Source organism: Heteronotia binoei, chromosome 4 (genome assembly GCF_032191835.1).
Source record: "Heteronotia binoei isolate CCM8104 ecotype False Entrance Well chromosome 4, APGP_CSIRO_Hbin_v1, whole genome shotgun sequence".
NCBI lineage: Eukaryota > Metazoa > Chordata > Lepidosauria > Squamata > Gekkonidae > Heteronotia > Heteronotia binoei.
The window spans coordinates 178,976,708-178,995,282 of record NC_083226.1 but is presented as its reverse complement, the minus strand read 5'-3'; the positions used below and the strand labels follow the sequence as shown (position 1 = coordinate 178,995,282).

Sequence of the window (18,575 nt, the reverse complement as noted above, 5' to 3'; positions counted from 1 at the left end):
CCAAGGAGAGCCCCTCCCCTGGCAGATTTCTTAAGTTTATGGATATTGATTTGCAGCAGATAAACCAGGGACAGTTACTTCTCAGGAGACCTCTCCCTGGAGCCCGAACCCCACAGTCTACATTCAACTACACGGTAATACAGTCTACATTCAACTACACGGTAATAAAGTCTACATTCAACTACACGGTAATACAAGAACCCAAAGTCCATTTTGCCACACAAAATTACTCTCTTGAATTACTCTTGAATTATTCTTTTGCCATACAAAATTACTCTTGAAAAAGAGATAAACTTCGTAACGCTCATTTTCAGATTTATCCCAAACTCCACAAGAATGCAAAACAGGAACAAGACATGCACGCATGGAATAGGTATATGGAGGTTGGCGTTACAACCTAAAAACATTTCCCCCCCACCCTTTCCATTACAAGTGAAAGTGTAAGTAATTATGTTTTTCACACCTCCGTTAAAATTTGGAAAGTAAAATTGCTTCCAGCTGCTTCGGGTGACCATCCATTCGCTAGATCAAAGGTAGCTTTTTTTTGAAGGCCGGAAGATTACGGCCTTTCGTTTCCAATGTTGTAGAGAGAACCAGGGGTGGTGAAGTGTGAAAAACTGACACAGCCAAGACCGCTCAACTGAGTTTATGTCAGCCTCCAATTGCCCCCCTCCTCCTTAACGAGATGGTTATTTGTTTCCACGGCCACCACTGGCCCTCCCTGCCTTTCAAAATCAAATAATAATTGAACGTGAGCAAAAGCAAAAGCAAAGTGGAGGAGATTTAATAAAGAGGATCTTTGCGGCAGAGGGAATTTCGCTTTGGCAGTGATTGTGTTACTAATTGATCCGCGCATCACCGGAGAGCAGCCGGAGACAACAATTACGCACAGAGCTGGGGGCTACAAAGAAAGGAACTACCTCCTCGGCTCTCGCTGTCCGCTGGTTTCACCTGGATCGGTCTGTTCATCTGCAAGGAAACACAAGGAGAAAGAGAGGCGCGTTAGAAAAAGCGTCCAGTAAGGTAGCTGAGTCCAATTCAAGAAATATCTGGGGACTTTGGGGGTGGAGCCAGGAGACATTGGGGATGGAGCCAGGAGCAAGGGTGTGACAAGAAGAATTAAACTCCAAGGGAGTTCTGGCCATCACATTTAAAGGGACAGCACACCTTCCATAGGAAATAATGGATAGGGACACCTTCTTTTGGACCCCCCATGTCCAATTGTTTTGAAACTTGGGGGGGCATTTTGGGGAGAGGCACTAGATGCTATACTGAAAATTTGATGCCTCTACCTAAAAAACAGCCCCCCCCAGAGCCCCCGATACCTCCAGATCAATTCCCCATTATACCCTATGAGAATTTATCTCCACTTAGGGAATAATGAAGTGCCCAGCAGACATTTCCCCTGCTCCCCCCTCCCCGTTTCTGGTGACTCTGAAGCGAGGGACTGGCCTCTCTACTCATGAGTTGCTGCCAGCTTCTTCAAAGTAACACAGACACCCCATCCCAAGAGGAAGCCTTTCCAAGTGGAATCTGAAGCCTCCGGAGGCGGAAAGTCACATGGTGGCTTTGGGGGCAGGGCTTCCCCATGCAGGCCAGTTGACTGGGGGCAGGAAGGCGCCTGGGAAAGTGGGAGAACTCTCGCTGGGACCTGGGGGTTGGCAAGCCTAGCATCCAGGATGGCTGCTCAGAACTAAGTCCAGTTCAGTGGGGCTAGACCAGGGATGTCGAACTCATTTGTTATGAGGGCCGGATATGACATAAATGAAACCTTGTCGGGCCGGGCCTTGAGTGTCATAAAATGTAATGCAAAGTAGCAGAGATATAAACTTTATAAAGAACACAAACACAATTAAAGGGTTTTTTTTAAAAAACACACCAAAACTTAAAACATGCTTAAAGCATTAGTACTCATTGGTCTTAAAGCTGCTTTCTTTGTATCTCTCCCATGGGATCCAGGGAACTGGCAAAGGAAGCTCTGGCTCTTTCCTTCCTTCCCCAGGGGACCAGGAGGGGGAGGAGCCTCAGCCAACAGATGGACGAGAAGCTTGGCACAGTAGCTCTGTTGCGCGACTGAGAGAACTTGGCAAAGCAAGCGATCCCTCCCCTTTTCCTCCCCAAAGAGGAGCCTCAGCCAATGGAGAAAACAGAAGCTTTGCTCTGTAGCTCCTGCACGATCGAGCAAGCCTGGCAAAGCAAGCTGTGACACAGAAAGAAGCAAGAGAGAGGGAGAAGGAAGCAGACGACAGCCCAACAGCTCAGGGGCCTGATAGGAGCCCTCTGGGGCCTGATTTAGCCCCTGGGCCGCATGTTTGACACCCCTGGGCTAGATGGCTGCACGCCCTGACTTGGCTGACCTAGTGTATCCCGATCTCGTCAGACTGGGGTTGCCAAGTCTGACTCAAGAAACAACTGGGGACTTTGGGGATGGAGCCAGGAGACTTTGGGGGGTGGAACCAGAAGCAAGGCTGTGACAAGTACAATTGAACTCCAAAGGGAGCTCCGGCCATTACATTTAAAGGGACCACATGCCTTTGAAATGCCTTCCCTCCATTTGGAAATAATGGATAGGGGCACCTTCTTTTGGGACTCATAGAATTGGACCCTCTGGCCCAATCTTTTTGAAACTTGGGGGGCATTTTAAGGAGAGGCACTGGATGCTTTGTGGAAAATTTGATGCCTGATAAAAAAACCCAGCCCCTCCAGAGCCCCAGATACCCACATTTCAATTTCCCATTATTCTCTATGGAAATCAGTCTCCATAGTGTATAATGGAGTGCCCAGCAGACATTTCTCCCCCCCTTGCTTTCTGTTAACTCTAAAGCAGGAGGAGGGCCTCTCAACTGGGGAATCCCCTGCCCCCAATTGAGAATTGGCAATCCTACATCAGATCTCAGAAGCTAAGTAGGGTCAGCCCTGGTTAGAACCCTGGATGGGGGATCACCAGTGAATAAGCCCAAGGTTGCTACACAGAGACAGACAATGGCAAGCCATCTTTGTTTGTCTGGGCCCCTGAAAACCCTGTGGGTCTTTGAGAACTTGGCTGCAACTGGATGCCACTTTCCCCTGACCTGGGTGGCCCAGGCTAGCCTGATCTCTTCAAATTTCAGAAGCTAAGAACATAATCTAAGAACATAAGAGAAGCCCTGTTGGATCAGGCCAATGGCCCATCCGGTCCAACACTCTGTGTCACACAGTGGCCAAAAAACCCAGGTGCCATAAGGAGGTCCATCAGTGGGGCCAGGACACTAGAAGCCCTCCCACTGTGCCTCCTCCAAGCATCAAGAATACAGAGCATCACTCCCCCAGACATAAGAGGAGCCATGTTGGATCAGGCCAATTGTCCATCCAGTCCAACACTCTGTGTCACATAAGAACATAAGAGAAGCCATGTTGATCAGGCCAATCGCCCATCCAGTCCAAAACTCTGTGTCACACAGTGGCCAAAAAACCCAGTTGCCATCAGGTGCCATCTGGGGCTAGGACACCAGAAGCTCTCACTCTGTTGCCCCTCCCAAGCACCAAGAATACAGAGCATCACTGCCCCAGACATAAGAACATAAGAGAAGTCCTGTTGGATCAAATCAATGGCCCATCCAGTCCAACACTCTGTGTCATACAGTGGCCAAAAAACCCAGGTGCCATCAAGAGGTCCATCAGTGGGGCCAGGACACTAGAAGCCCTCCCACTGCGCCTCCTCTAAGCATCAAGAATACAGAGCATCACTGCCCCAGACATAAGAACATAAGGGAAGTCACGTTGGATCCAGTCCAACACTCTTTGTCACACAGTGGGCAACAAACCAGGTGCCATCAGGAGGTCCATCAGTGGGACCAGGACACTAGAAGCCCTCACTCTGTTGCCCGTCCCAAGCACCAAGAATCACTTGCCCTGGACATAGAGTTCCAACAATATGCTGTGGCTAAGAGCCACTGATGGACCTCTGCTTCAGATGTTGATCCAATCCCCTCTTGAAGCTGGCTATGCTTGTAGCCGCCACCACCTCCTGTGGCAGTGAATTCCATGTGTCAATCACCCTTTGGGTAGGCCCTGCTTGGTGCTTGGATGGGAGACCTTCAAGGAGGCAATGGGTTTCTACACAGAGGTAGGCAATGGCAAACCACCTCGGAATACTTCTTGCCTTGGAAACCCCACTATAAGTTGGCTGTGACTTGAAGGCATTTACGCACACACAGATACAGAAGCAGACATAAGGGCTTTTGTTCTGCCCTCTGTACCCCGTAAGCATCAGCTTTTATCTAGTCCATAATTCAGGCCAGATAATTATCGGAGTTAGGCTTCCCAATCCCAGGTCCCAGAGGGGGATCCCCTGGTTTTACAGGCTTCCTCACTCCCCCAGCCAGCTGGCCGGCAGGGGAAGCCCCGCCCCCAGAGCCATCATGCACCTCCATGAACGATTCCCATAGGGAATGATGGGGAATTGATCTGTGGGTATCAGGGGCTCTGGGTTATGTTTATAATGAGGTGCTCCAGCGACCATTGTGAAGAAGACTCTACTTTGCCAGTCCTTGGCTGAAACCATTTGGAGTCCTATGGGTCCCAAGAAAGACTGTGCATATTATAATACTTCACCTAATTTTGTCCTTATAAAGGATTGAACATACTGTATGACTTCACCTTATGTACAATTCACTGCTTTGAGTGCTTGTTTATGTTTCCTTTATAAATTGCAATGAAAATTTGTTGATTATATTGGAGGCTGGTTTAATCACAGAACCCTTAGGGGCTCCCCTGTACAGCTTCTATGAGATGATCTTTAATGGACACAAACGCCACCAACAGTGACCGATTTCAATGCTTGAAATTGGTCACTGTTGGTGGAGTTTGTGCCCATTAAAGATCATCTCATAGAAGCTGTACTTATTGTGGAAATTTTAAGCCCCATGTAGAATCAGTAATCAGTTGGCTACAGGGGTTTAGTCATTTGTCTGTGATTCTCTATTCATATTGGGTTATAAAGCTGTGTAAGGCAGCACTGTGTAAATGAACCGTCTCACGTACGTATTACTGATGAGGGCCTCAGAATTCAATGCATCATATTATTATTATTTATTTTATTCGATTTATATCCCGCCCTACCCCACCGAGGCGGGCTCAGGGCCCGGGTCCGGTCCACGGGTCCGGTCCACGGGTCACGCAGGCCCTGGGTTTATGTCCAATAGGTCCCGCTTAGGTCTAACCTTTAACTAGCCACCCTTTCCCTTTTATTCCCTTAGAAACTCATTCTTTAATTAATCTTAAACGGTGGAGGACCTGCCTACCTTAGGGACCGTCTCTCCCCATATGTTCCCCAGAGAGTACGGAGATCTAGCTCGCAAAATCTGCTGACCATCCCTGGGCCGAAGGAGGCCAAATTGAAAGCTACGAGGGAGAGGGCCTTCTCGATTACAGCTCCCCACTGGTGGAACCAGCTACCAGAAGAGGTACGGGCCTTGCGGAGCCTCAACCAGTTCCGCCGGGCCTGCAAGACCATCCTCTACCAGCTGGCTTTTTAATGTGGAATTATTGCACCATCGTCATGAAAACTGGGTTATATCAAGATCGTAGCACCAAATTAAATGGTGGTTTTAAATTGTTCGTTTAATTGCTGTTTTTAAATGTAATTGTATATTTAACTAACTGTTATGGAAGTGGGGCATTTTATTGCACTACTGTAACGTGGTATTTTATGCTACGTAAGCCGCCCTGAGCCTGCTTCGGCGGGGAGGGCGGGATATAAATTAAAAATTATTATTATTATTATTATTATTAAACAGCAGATAGGATTGCCAAGTCCTACCTTGGCTGCAGTGGGGGAGACTTCTCGCGTGCGCTTTGCACGCATAGCACGATGATATCACCTGGAAGTGACATCGTCATGCTGGGCACGTCGTGCGGGGGGACGCTCTAGGATTCGCTTAAAAAAACTCTATGGTACCATAGAGTTTTTACCCCCAAATCCTAGAACGTGCCTGCTGTGATGACATCACTTTCAGGCAATCTCATTGCATGGGCATGTTGCACTATGGGAGAGCTCTTTGGGGCAGGGATCCCACCCCCAACAGCCCATTCCATACCAGTTGGTTAGGGGCCCCCAAACCAGGGGAAACCTTCCCCCAGCAGGAACTTGGCAGTCTTAGCAGCAGAAGACTCTCATTCCGGTTTTTTTTTTTTTTTTTGGATGCAAGGGCTAAAAGGAATGAAACTACTTCTTTTGCTACTTCCCGAGTGATCATAGGATCCTTATCATGAAGCAGAGGAGACAGAGTTTCTACGGGTAAGGGGGGAACGACTCATCAATTAGTGGCTTAATATAATGATCCCTTATTAGTCTTCAAAAACTTGCATTCAAGCAAAACATGAAAAGATGTAGCAATACAATTACGGACAAATTCTATCGGAATAAGGCCTATTCAGAAATCTCCACATTGAACCACTTAGGGTATAACATTCAGTCTTGCAGATAAGAAAGCTCTGTAGTACTGTGGGATAGCAAGAGAGTAGATATAGGGGGGGGGGGGGGGGGATTAACCAGCTACCTTTTCACCTGACACAGATTCCAAGATGCATTCATCAAGGGATGAGTAGTTACACATCCTGGCTTCCCATGAGACAGTCACCAGCACCAGCGTCTAATATCAGTGAGCAAAACATGAAGGAACCTTGGACTATGAGGCAAACCACTGGCCCCTTTCGATGAAAGGGCGGTGAGAGTCTTGGCCCCATTACACCAAGTGTGTCCCCCTTCTAGAGATGTTAAGGCAGTGAGAAACATCTGGCCCTCTGTCATGTGAACCGGCTTGTCAGCAACTCTGAGCCAGTTTGGAGTAGTGGTGAAACACATGGACTCTTATCTGGGAGAACTGGGTTTGATTCCCCACTCCTCCACATACACCTGCTGCTGCAACTGGCAGCAGAGGTATAGAGCATTCATTGATCCGTGTATGAACCAAAGTTACTGTGGCTCCGAAAAATGGTGAGAGAAGAGGCTGACGAAGAACCGGATAAGCGAAACCGTGAGGATTCCTTTCTATATGGTTCCTTATTCTCTCCATGACAACATCACAAGCAGAACTACTATGGACTCCACCCTACAGCACCCTATGGACTATATTAAGGCTGTGTTCTATGTAAAAATTTCATAGTGCATGAGTTGGGGGAGTACAGATACCTTACTGTTCCTTTGTATTATTATTTGTTATTATTTTGTCTTATATTTGCACAGGGCTCTTTTTCTAGCAGGAGCTCCTCTGCATATTAGGCCACACACCCCTGATGCAGCCAATCCTCCTGGAGCTTACAGTAGGCCCTGTACTAAGAGCCCTCTAAGCTCTGGGAGAATTGGCTACATCAGGGGGGCATGGCCTAATATGCAAAGGAGCTCCTGCTAGAAAAAGACCCCTGTATTTGCACCAAATCAAATGCATGTACACACCTTGAAAGTGTGAATATCTTTATTGTTGACAAGTTCTCTCGAGGCTGTTCTGCTCAAGAGCAGTTCGGGGAGAGCTCTCTCAGCCCCACTTACCTACCTCACAGGCAATGCTCCCTCTAAACCGTGGAGTCTTGTGTGCAAAAATTCCACTTTGTGAGCTACTGGCATGAACGTTGTAGCTACTGCATAAAGTAGTTTGGTCTGGGGCCGTTTTTCCTGAGCGAAGACAAAAATGTGTGAACCAGAGGCTAAAAAACTGTGAGCTAGCTCACACTAACTCAGCTTAGAGGGAACACTGCTCACAGGGTGTCTGTTGTGGGGAGGGGAAGGGAAAAGGAGATTTGCAAGCTGCTCTGGGAAACCTTTGGCTAGCAAAAGGCGGAGTATAAATCCAATCTCTTCTTCTTGATAGCTTCTAAATGCTAAAGATGTTTGCCGAGGCATTAGAATAAATCTAGCGGGTGGTTATGAAATGTTTTCGAAAATGCGACTAACGACTAAAGATAATGGTTTTAACAAAAGAAAGAAGCAGCCCAATTTTTACTGTCTCGTTGAGACCAACAAAAATATAGCTCCTTAGCATGCATTTTAAATTACCTGCTATATGTAAACCGCATTGATGGGCTTCAGCCTCACTTTTGCACGGTATTGGATACTTTGTTGTGTCGTTATATAATGTATCTCGTGTCATTTTGGAATGAAATTTAAATTTTTTTTTAACAAAAACCCTTCTGGAGGATCAGCAAGACCCCACCTGATGTTAGCCAAAGCCGGGAGGGACTGTGATACAGAAGTCAAACACAAAAAAAAGGCCAAAAGGCTGTCTCAATCACTCTTCACTAAACCATAAACCTTCAGTTACCTCAAAAAGTATATAACAAAATCTTTATATATCACCCTATACAATATTTACAACCGGGAGGGTTGTAGAAGAAGCCCAGCAGGAACTCATTAGCATATTAGGCCAAACCCCTGACATCAACATTGTTTCACACAGGGCTTTTTCTGTAGAAAAAGCCCAACAGGAACTCATTAGCATATTAGTCCATATCCTTGACATCACCATTGTTTCACACAGGGCTTTTTTTGGTAGAAAAAGCCAAACAGGAACTCATTAGCATATTAGGCCATACCCCTAACATCACCATTGTTTCACACGGCTTTTTTTGTAGAAAAAGCCCAGCGGGAACTCATTTGCATATTAGGCCATACCCCTGACATCACCATTGTTTCACGCAGGGCTTTTTTTGTAGAAAAAGCCCAACAGGAACTCATTTGCATATTAGGCTGCACCCCCTGACACCACCGTTGTTTCCCACGGGGCTTTTTTGTAGAAAAGGTCTGTCAGGAACTCATTTGCATGTTAGGCTACACCCCTTGACATCACCGTTGTTTCCCACAGGGCTTTTTGTAGAAAAAGTTCAGCAGGAGCTCATTTGCATATTAGGCCACATCCCCTGACATCACCATTGTTTCCTACAGGGCCTTTTTTGTCGAAAAAAGTCCAACAGGAACTCATTTGCATATTAGGCCACACACCCCGGCACCAAACCAGCAAGAACTGCGTTCCTGCTAAAAAAAAAAAAAAGCCCTGATTATAACTATCATATATAAATATTACAACCCAGAATGCTCACATGCTCTTATGCAACCAGAGTAAACGTCGTTATATGGGACATATATGGATTGAAGACCTCCACAATGATATTTGAAATCAAGAGTCTTCTTTTAATAACAGTCCAAGGGAACCACGCAAGGATGTGTCTGTAGTCAACCCTAACGAACTCCTCGACCTGCGACTCCAATTGCAGATGGACATGTGCTCATGCACATGCGTTGCAGAGCAAATGTCTCTCCCCGCCCACCATTGGCCAGGCCCTCCCAAGCGCGTGGCAGATACGACATCGTTTTTCATGTCCAATTACAGCTGCGGCGCTGCCGCCGTTAAAAGACAGCACAGGTACTCCTGTCAGAAAGGGTTTGAGTTACAAGAAGCGATGAATTACAGCAAACCCTTTTTCAATTCTCTGCAGAAATGAAAATGTCAGTGCTTGCCGCTCCGTATTTCTCAGAACCATCAGCTACAGGCCAGCAAAGGAATTAGACAAGGGACAGACGCTTCACTGAATTGTGATTTTTTTTTTTTCCCGTTGTAAGGGTTCGCTCTCTCTCTCTTTCCCCCCTCCTGCATTCCTCCTTCCCTTCTCTGTCTTTTCCCTCTGGCTTTGAAAGGAATTGAGAACAAGTGAAAGGATCACTGCGGAAAAGGGATTGAAAAATAGAAGAAGCGGACCATCTCTCTCTTTCTCTCCCTTGTCAATTTCTTCTTTCAGGGCTTTAATTTCTTTTCTTTTCTTTTTTTACCCCTGGAAAACTTTTGAAAATAACTGCTTCTGAATCGCACAGTGTCAGCTCCTTCCCTTGCCAATAAAAGTAACCCTTTTTAAAAAAATAAAAACCAACACCCAGCTCTTTGACAAAAGAAGAAGATGAAGATAATGATGATGATGATGATGATGATGAAGAAGAAGGTGTTGATGATATTGGATTTATATCCCGCCCTCCACTCTGAGTCTCAGAGAGAATGGTCACAATCTCCTTAACTTCTCTCCCCCACAACAGACACCCTGTGAGGTAAGTGGAGCTAAGAGAGCTCTTACAGCAGCTGCCCCTTCAAGAACAACTCCTACGAGAGCTATGGCTGACCCAAGGCCTTTCCAGCAGCTGTAAGTACTTCTTCACCCAAAGGGTGATTAACATGTGGAATTCACTGCCACAGGAGGTGGTGGCGTCTACAAGCATAGCCAGCTTCAAGAAGGGGTTAGATAAAAATATGGAGCAGAGGTCCATCAGTGGCTATTAGCCACAGTGTGTATATGTGTGTGTGTGTGTGTATATATAAATTTTGGCCACTGTGTGACACAGAGTGTTGAACTGGATGGGCCATTGGCTTGATCCAACATGGCTTCTCTTATGTTCTTAAGTGGAGGAGTGGGGAATCAAACCCAGTTCTCCTAGATAAGAGTCCATGCAATTAACCACTACACCAGACTGGTTCTTAGCCATGAAAACAGCAATGAAAAGGTAGCCATGAAAACAGTTCAGACACTGCTGCAATCATAATAATAATAATATCAATGGAATTTGGTCTTGCAGCATTAGTGTTGAATAGAAGAAAGATCACTGAACAAGAAAAAAAAATCATGATGCCAAACAACAACATCAAAATAATGGGCTTTGAGGACAATTACAAAGGTCTTGGAATTTTGGAAGCATAAGAGTATAAGAACATAAGAGAAGCCATGTTGGATCAGGCCAATGGGCCATCCAGTCCAACACTCTGTGTCACACAGTGGCCAAAAATTTATATATATATACATACACACACTGTGGCTAATAGCCACTGATGGACCTCTGCTCCATATTTTTATCTAACCCCCTCTTGAAGCTGCCACCACCTCCTGTGGCAGTGAAGTCCACATGTTAATCACCCTTTGGGTGAAGAAGTACCTCCTTTTATCCGTTCTAACCCGACTGCTCAGCAATTTCATTGAATGCCCACGAGTTCTTCTATTGTGAGAAAGGGAGAAAAGGACTTCTTTCTCTACCTTCTCCATCCCATGCATAATCTTGTAAACCTCTATTATGTCAACCCGCAGTCGACGTTTCTCCAAGCTAAAGAGCCCCAAGCGTTTTAACCTTTCTTCATAGGGAAAGTGTCCCAAACCTTTAATCATTCTAGTTGCCCTTTTCTGCACTTTTTCCAATGCTATAATATCCTTTTTGAGGTGCGGTGACCAGAATTGCACACAGTATTCCAAATGAGACCGCACCATCGATTTATACAGGGGCATTGTGATACTGGCTGATTTGTTTTCAATTCCCTTCCTAATAATTCCCAGCATGGCGTTGGCCTTTTTTATTGCAATTGCACACTCTCTTGACATTTTCAGTGAGTTATCTACCACAACCCCAAGATTTCTCTCTTGGTCAGTCTCTGCCAGTTCACACCCCATCAACTTGTATTTGTAGCTGGGATTCTTGGCCCCAATGTGCATTACTTTGCACTTGGCCACACTGAACCTCATCTGCCACATTGACACCCACTCACCCAGCCTTAGCAGTTCCCTTTTGAGTTCCTCACAATCCTCTCTGGTTCTTACCGCCCTGAACAATTTAGTGTCATCTGCAAACTTGGCCACTTCACTGCTTACTCTCAACTCCAAATCATTTATGAGCAAGTTAAAGAGTATGGGACCCAGTACTGAGCCCTGCGGCACTCCACCTCTTACCGCCCTCCGCTGTAATAATAATAATTTTATTCTTATATCCCGCCCTCCCCCGCCAAAGCGGGCTCAGAGCGGCACTATGAAGACTGCCCTTTTATACTCACTCTCTGCTTCCTATTAATTAGCCAGTTTTTGATCCACAGGAGGACCTGTCCTTTTACTCCATGACTCTCGAGCTTACTAAGGAGCCTTTGATGAGGAACTTTATCAAAAGCTTTCTGGAAGTCAAGGTAAACAATATCTATCAGGTCTCCTTTGTCCACATGTTTGTTCACCCCCTCAAAGAAATGTAACAGGTTAGTGAGGCAAGATCTTCCCTTACAGAACCCATGCTGACTCTTCCTCAATAACTCGTGTTCATCAATGTGTCTACTCATTCTGTCCTTGATAATGGTTTCTACCAACTTTCCCGGTATTGAAGTCAGACTGACTGGCCTGTAGTTTCCCGGATCTCCTCTGGAAGCCTTTTTAAAGATGGGGGTGACATTTGCTACCTTCCAGTCCTCAGGAACGGAGGCAGATTTCAATGAAAGATTACATATTTGTGACAGAAGATCCACAAGTTCAATTTTTGAGTTCTTTCAGAACTCTCGGATGTATGCCATCCGGACCCGGTGACTTATTAGTTTTTAATTCGTCAACATCAACATACCAACAACATCAAACATACCCTCGTTAAGAACATTACAACCAAAGGACTACTACCCAAAAGTTAAAAAGATACTGTGAACAAAATGAAAGGGAGGCAGCTTGCTAAAGGCAATTAACACATGGGCCGTCCCTGTTCTAAAATGCGTAAACGAGCAAAATCAAAAGCACCAGATTAAGGGTGGCCAAACTTGCTTCAAAATAGCCTTCACCTAGTGCCGAGTCAAGAAAGTCTCGCTGGACATATTTTAGTCACTGAATTTTTTCTAAAGACCTAAGTTATAGCACCACAATGTTAATTGTAATGTAAGTTGTTAATGATTTAATGCTGATTTTATAATTGTAACTGTAATTACTATGTATGGTGTTATTGTATATTGCATTCGTACGTTGTGAGCCGCCCTGAGCCTGCCCTGGCGGGGAGGGTGGGATACAAATAAAAAGTATTATTATTATTATTGTTATTATTGCTTAACATAAGAGCCACATAGAATAAACGTCAGATGTTTGAAAATCGTAAGACCTGAATGTCAGATGTTAGAGAGCCGCAAGATATGAAAGTCAGATGTTGGAGGGAGGGTAGCAAATAGTTGGGCGAGAGAGGTACAAAGAAAGCAACTTTAAATGTATTCTCCAAGCCACCAGCTGGCTTCGCTTAGAGAAGGGATTGAAAGAGACAAAGGCCTTCTCCAAGATGGCTTAACGGGGCAGCGGGGTTTTTGAGAGCCACGCAATATGTGTGAAAGAGCCACATGCGGCTCCCGAGCCACAGTTTGCCCACCCCAGCGCTAGATCATAACACTCACAAGACAAAGTGATGCTGATTATCTTTACTTACCAAGAAAGTTGAGTGGAAGAGATCTCCCGAAAGTTAAGAAAGGAGTCGAAGAAGGAAAGAAACAAGCACTGAATGACTACACTAGGGTTGCCAATCCCCAGGTGGGGGCAGGGGATCTCCCGGTTTGGAGTCCCTCCCCCCGCTTCAGGGTCATCAGAAAGCGTGGGGAGGGGAGGGAAATGTCTGCTGGGAACTCTATTATTCCCTATGGAGATTTATTCCCATAGAAAATCATGGAGAATTGATCTGCGGGTATCTGGGGCTCTGGGGGGGGGCTGTTTTTTGGGGTAGAGGCACCAAATTTTCAGTATAGCATCTAGTGCCTCTCCCCAAAATACCCCCCAAGTTTCAAAAAGATTGGACCAGGGGGTCCTATTCTATGAGCCCCAAAAGAAGGTGCCCCTATCCTTCGTCATTTCCTATGGAAGGAAGGAATTGAAAAGGTGTGCCGTCCCTTTCAATGTGATGGCCAGAACTCCCTTTGGAGTTCAATGATGCTTGTCACAGCCTTGATCTCAGCTCCACCCCCAATGTCTCCTGGCTCCACCCCCAAAGTCTCCTGGCTCCTCCCCCAAAGCCCCCAGATATTTCTTGAATTGGACTTGGCAACTCTAGAATACACCAAAAACCAAAGAGAAGTTTTTCTTAGTTCAAGCGGACAAGGCAGACTTATTTAAAGTTGCAGCAAAAGACTGATATCGGGGCTGACTTTGACAACTGGGAGGGAAAGCACTCGCCAGGGCAGCATTTGTAAGACGGAGAGGAAAAAGTCGATAGTGAAAACACCAGGAAGTGGCTCTTCAAGGGGAAAAAAAAAATGAAAGGACTCATTCGAACTGCACAGGAGCAGGTCCTGGAAATGAAAAGGATGGAAGCCAAGCTTCAGAAGACCAGGGATGACCTCAAATGTTGACTTTGCAAGATGGAGGATGAAACAGTCGACCACATGGCCAGTCCCCGGCAGGAAAATTGCTCAAACTGACTATAAAGAACGTCACAATCGAGCTGAGGCTACGTTGCGCTGGAAACCTTGCAAGAAGTATGGTTTACCATCAGCCAGAAATTCATGGGAGCGCAAGCCAGACAAGGTCATGGAGAAGGATGAAACAAAGGTTCTTTGGGAGTTCTGATTGCAAACAGATAAACACCTGCAGCATAACACTCCTGATATCACAATTGCAGTGTGTGTGGGGTGTGTGTGTGTGTGAGAAATTGGGTGTGGAGGATTCACATTGCTATCTCAGGAGACAGCAGCATAGAAGAAGAAGATACTGGATTTATATCTTGCCCTCCACTTCGAATCTCAGAGCGGCTCACAATCTACTTCATCTTCCTCCCCTACAACAGACACCCTGTGAGGCACGTGGGGCTGAAAGAAATCTCACAGCACCTGCCCTTTCAAGGACAACCCCTACAAGAGCTATGGCTGACCCAAGGCCATTCCAGCCGTGCAAGTGGAGGAGTGGGGAATCAAACCAGGTTCTCCTAGATAAGAGTCCGCACACTTCACCACTACACCAAACCGGCTCTACACCACTACACCAAATTCAAGGCATACCTGGGGACTTTGGGGGTGGAGCCAGGAGACTTTGGGGGTGGAGCCAGGAGCAAGGTTGTGACAAGCATGATTGAACTCCAAAGGGAGTTCTGGCCATCACATTTAAAGGGAATGCACACTTTTAAATGCCTTCCCTCCACTGGAAATAATGAAGGGTAGGGGCACCTTCTTTGGGGGCTCACAGAATTGGACCCCCTGGTCCAATCTTTTTGAGACTTGGAGGGTGTTTTGAGGAGAGGCATCAGATGCTATGCTATCAGAGAGGCATCAGATGCTATGCTATCAGAGACTCAGAGCTGCTTACAATCTCCTATATCTTCTCCCATCACAACAGACACCCTGTGAGGTAGGTGGGGCTGAGAGGGCTCTCATAGCAGCTGCCCTTTCAAGGACAACTCCTACAAGAGCTATGGCTGGCCCAAGGCCATGCCAGCAGCTGCAAGTGGAGGAGTGGGGAATCAAACCTGGTTCTCCCAGATAAGTGTCTGCACACTTCACCACTACACCAGACTGGCTCTGAGAGAGCTCTGACAGAAGCTGCCCTTTCAAGGACGACTCCTGCGGGAGCTGTGGCTGACCCAAGACCATTCCAGCAGGTGCATGTGGACGAGTGGGGAATCAAACCCGGTTCTCCCAGATAAGAGTCCACATACTTAACCACTACACCAAACTGGCTCTAAAAAGAAGAAAAAAACCAGGAGAAGAGTATTAAATACCAAGACCTACGAAGAGTGTTAGAGAGCCCTTTTGGAGAAGAAAGTTACCGTTGTGCCAGTTGACATCAGAACCCTCGGAGCAGTACTTGTAAGTCTCAAGAAACACCTTGTCACAGCAGTGGGGGCCTTCTACTGGTTGTCACCACTCTGGTACAGATCAGTCTGGAAGGGCCCAGGGCACCCACCCAACCCCTGTGTGCAGACCCAGGCAGTATAACAGCAATCATTTTATTATAAGTGCTCAAAACAAAAAGTGGGTTGTAACTTTTAGTGCAATAGCGAAGATGTAAAAAATAACGGTGGTACAAAGCAAAATAGCTATACGTGACTAATAACTGGCACAACTAACTATACATTCTCTTCCTCTAATCCCAGCTGACTCACCACTGTTTGGATGAGGAAATCCTCCTAGCTGCAGCCTCTCCCCAGCTCAATCTTTTCCCAGAAAGAAAAACCCTCCTTCTCTAGATGGGTCTTTTATTTATTTCCTTCCTTCCAGGTCCCACTCATCTGGTCTCCATTGGGATCCTGGGAAATATGTTAGAGAGCCCGTTGAAATATGTTAGAGAGGATGAGGAAATCCTCCTAGCTGCAGCCTCTCCCCAGCTCAATCTTTTCCCAGAAAGAACAACCCTCCTTCTCTAGCTGGGTCTTTTATTTCCTTCCTTCCAGGTCCCACTCATCTGGTCTCCATTGGGATCCTGGGAAATGTAGGCCTAGTTGCTATTCTAGCATAGGCTTCCCTACTCTAAAATGGCTTCCCTGCAACTCACTGTCATCTGCTTCCTACTATCTCTCTTGCTTCCTTCCATTTCACAGCCTGCTTCACCAAGCTTGCTCAATCGCACAGGAGCTACAGAGCATAGCCTCTATTTTCTCCATTGGCTGACCGCCACATGAAGCAAATGACATATAAAAGCTCACAATGTCCGGCCATTTAATGTTTTCACCTGCGTCTTAGGCTCAAAGCATTGACCATGAGATTTCTCTAATGAATGTCAGTTTCCAACTTACACACACACACACAGAGGTAAGTTTCCAACTTATAGACACACACCTGAACAACACCTGAACAGCATACTCAAGATTGCTACAGCATAGACATGGTCTCCAGATTTTGATGCAATCATTCAGAGCAAGAGGGGTCAGTTATCAGAAACTATTAAAGAAGCAAAATATCGCAAGAGTGCTAATCTGAGTAAATATCCAGGTAAAATATCCACGTTCGGTAAACCATAGAGTTTCCAGCAATTCCTGGAGCTACCTTTCTCTCAGAGTCCCCCTGAAATCACATGTACCCCCTACATCCCCGCCCCCAGTCTTCCCACATACTGGAATCTCCAGGGCTTTTATTGTAGAAAAAGCCCAGCAGGAAGCTATTTGCATATTAGGCCACACCCCCTGATGCCACCATTGTTTCTCACAGGGCTTGTGTGTGTGGGAAAAGCCCAGCAGGAACTCATTTGCATATTAGGCCACACCCCTCGATGCCACCATTGTTTCACACAGGGTTTTTGGGTGTGGAAAAAGCCCAGTAGGAATTTATTTGCACATTATGCCACACCCCCAACACCCACCCAACCAGAACTGAATCCCGGTGCGTTCCTGCTAAAAAAAAAAAAAAGAAGCCCTGGGAACTAAGCACGAAACCCAGACGTGAGATCCAGCAAAACAAGCCAGTTTGGTGTAGTGCGTAAGTGTGCAAACTCCTGTCTGGGAGATCCACTCCTCCACTTGCAGCTGCCGGAACGGCCTTGGGTCAGCCATAGCTCTCATAGGAGTTGTCCTTGAAAGGGCAGCTGCTGTGAGAGCTCTCTCAGCCCCGCCCACCTCACAGGGTGTTTGTTGTGGGGAGATTGTAAACTGCTCTGAGTCTCTGATTCAGAGAGAAGGGCGGGGTATAAATCTGCAGACTTCTTCTTCTTCATTTTGAGAAGCCAGCCGGGGAAATTTTGTTTCTTGCTGACTTCGGTGAAGTTCAACTCCACAAGCAAACCTCCTCTCTTGGTTTGGTACCAGATTTTTTTTTCCCGGGGGTGGGGGAAGAGAGAGGTGAACCTCCCACCCTTTGGAAGGAGAAGCAAATCGCCCCGGCACAGCATTCAGCGTTCTTTAATTGGCACCTCAGCGAACGCAGCCCCCCCCCCCAAGAGCCTCACTGCCGGCAAAGCGCATACCAATGAAGCCTAATCCATAATAATGAGGCAGAGTTTGCTGCATCGTTAGTAGGCATTCACCCAGAATTCCCGAGACACTGTACAGCTCCTGCTATTTTCTTCCTCGGTCCGAAAAAGGTTCTGTTTTAATAATGTGTGCTGACAAAGCTTCGGTGGTCAGGAAATAGCTGGTGTGGGGATAGGGTTGCCAGCAGCGTTCCCTGGAAGCTGAGCGAGTGTGAGCTAGCTCACAGATTTTTAACCTCCAGCTAGAGCTGCCAAGGCCCCAGGCCATACGCCCTTGGAAGGTTGGTGAGTGCTTGTAGGTGCTTTTGAATGCCTCTTTACTGTTACCGATTTCGCACTCAGCTTACCCCGCGGTCACGTTCCTCTTATTAGTCACTGTGTGTGTGTGTGTATCTTCTGGCCACTGTGTGATACAGAGTGTTGGACTGGATAGGCCGTTGGCCTGATCCAACATGGCTTCTCTTATGTTCTTATGTGATGCAGAGTGTTGGACTGGAGGGGCCATTGGCCTAATCCAACAGGGCTTCTCTTATGTTCTTATGTGACACAGAGTGTTGGACTGGAGGGGCCATTGGCCTGATCCAACATGGCGTCTCTTATGTTCTTATGTAATACAGAGTGTTGGACTGGATGGGCCATTGGCTTGATCCAACAGGGCTTCTCTTATGTTCTTATGTGACGCAGAGTGTTGGACTGGAGGGGCCATTGGCCTGATCCAACATGGCGTCTCTTATGTTCTTATGTAATACAGAGTGTTGAACTGGATGGGCCATTGGCTTGATCCAACAGGGCTTCTCTTATGTTCTTATGTGATACAGAGTGTTGGACTGGAGGGGCCGTTGGCCTGACCCAACAAGGCTTCTCTTATGTTCTTCTGTGACACAGAGTGTTGGACTGGATGGGCCGTT

At 46.5% G+C, this 18,575-nt stretch overlaps 1 protein-coding gene across 16 annotated transcripts in view; it reads right to left on the bottom strand.

The window, feature by feature from the left end:
* The window catches only part of CELF4 (CUGBP Elav-like family member 4), a 1,320,822-nt gene that overhangs the window by 538,344 nt on the left and 763,903 nt on the right, over nt 1-18,575 (bottom strand). For all 16 annotated transcript variants that reach the window (XR_009555289.1, XM_060236227.1, XM_060236234.1 and 13 more), the window contains exon 3: nt 921-969. Coding sequence is in view for 15 of the 16 variants with exons in the window: in XM_060236227.1 (XP_060092210.1) it covers nt 921-969 (49 nt within the window). In the remaining variant the exon portion in view is untranslated. The remainder of the gene's footprint in view (nt 1-920; nt 970-18,575) is intronic.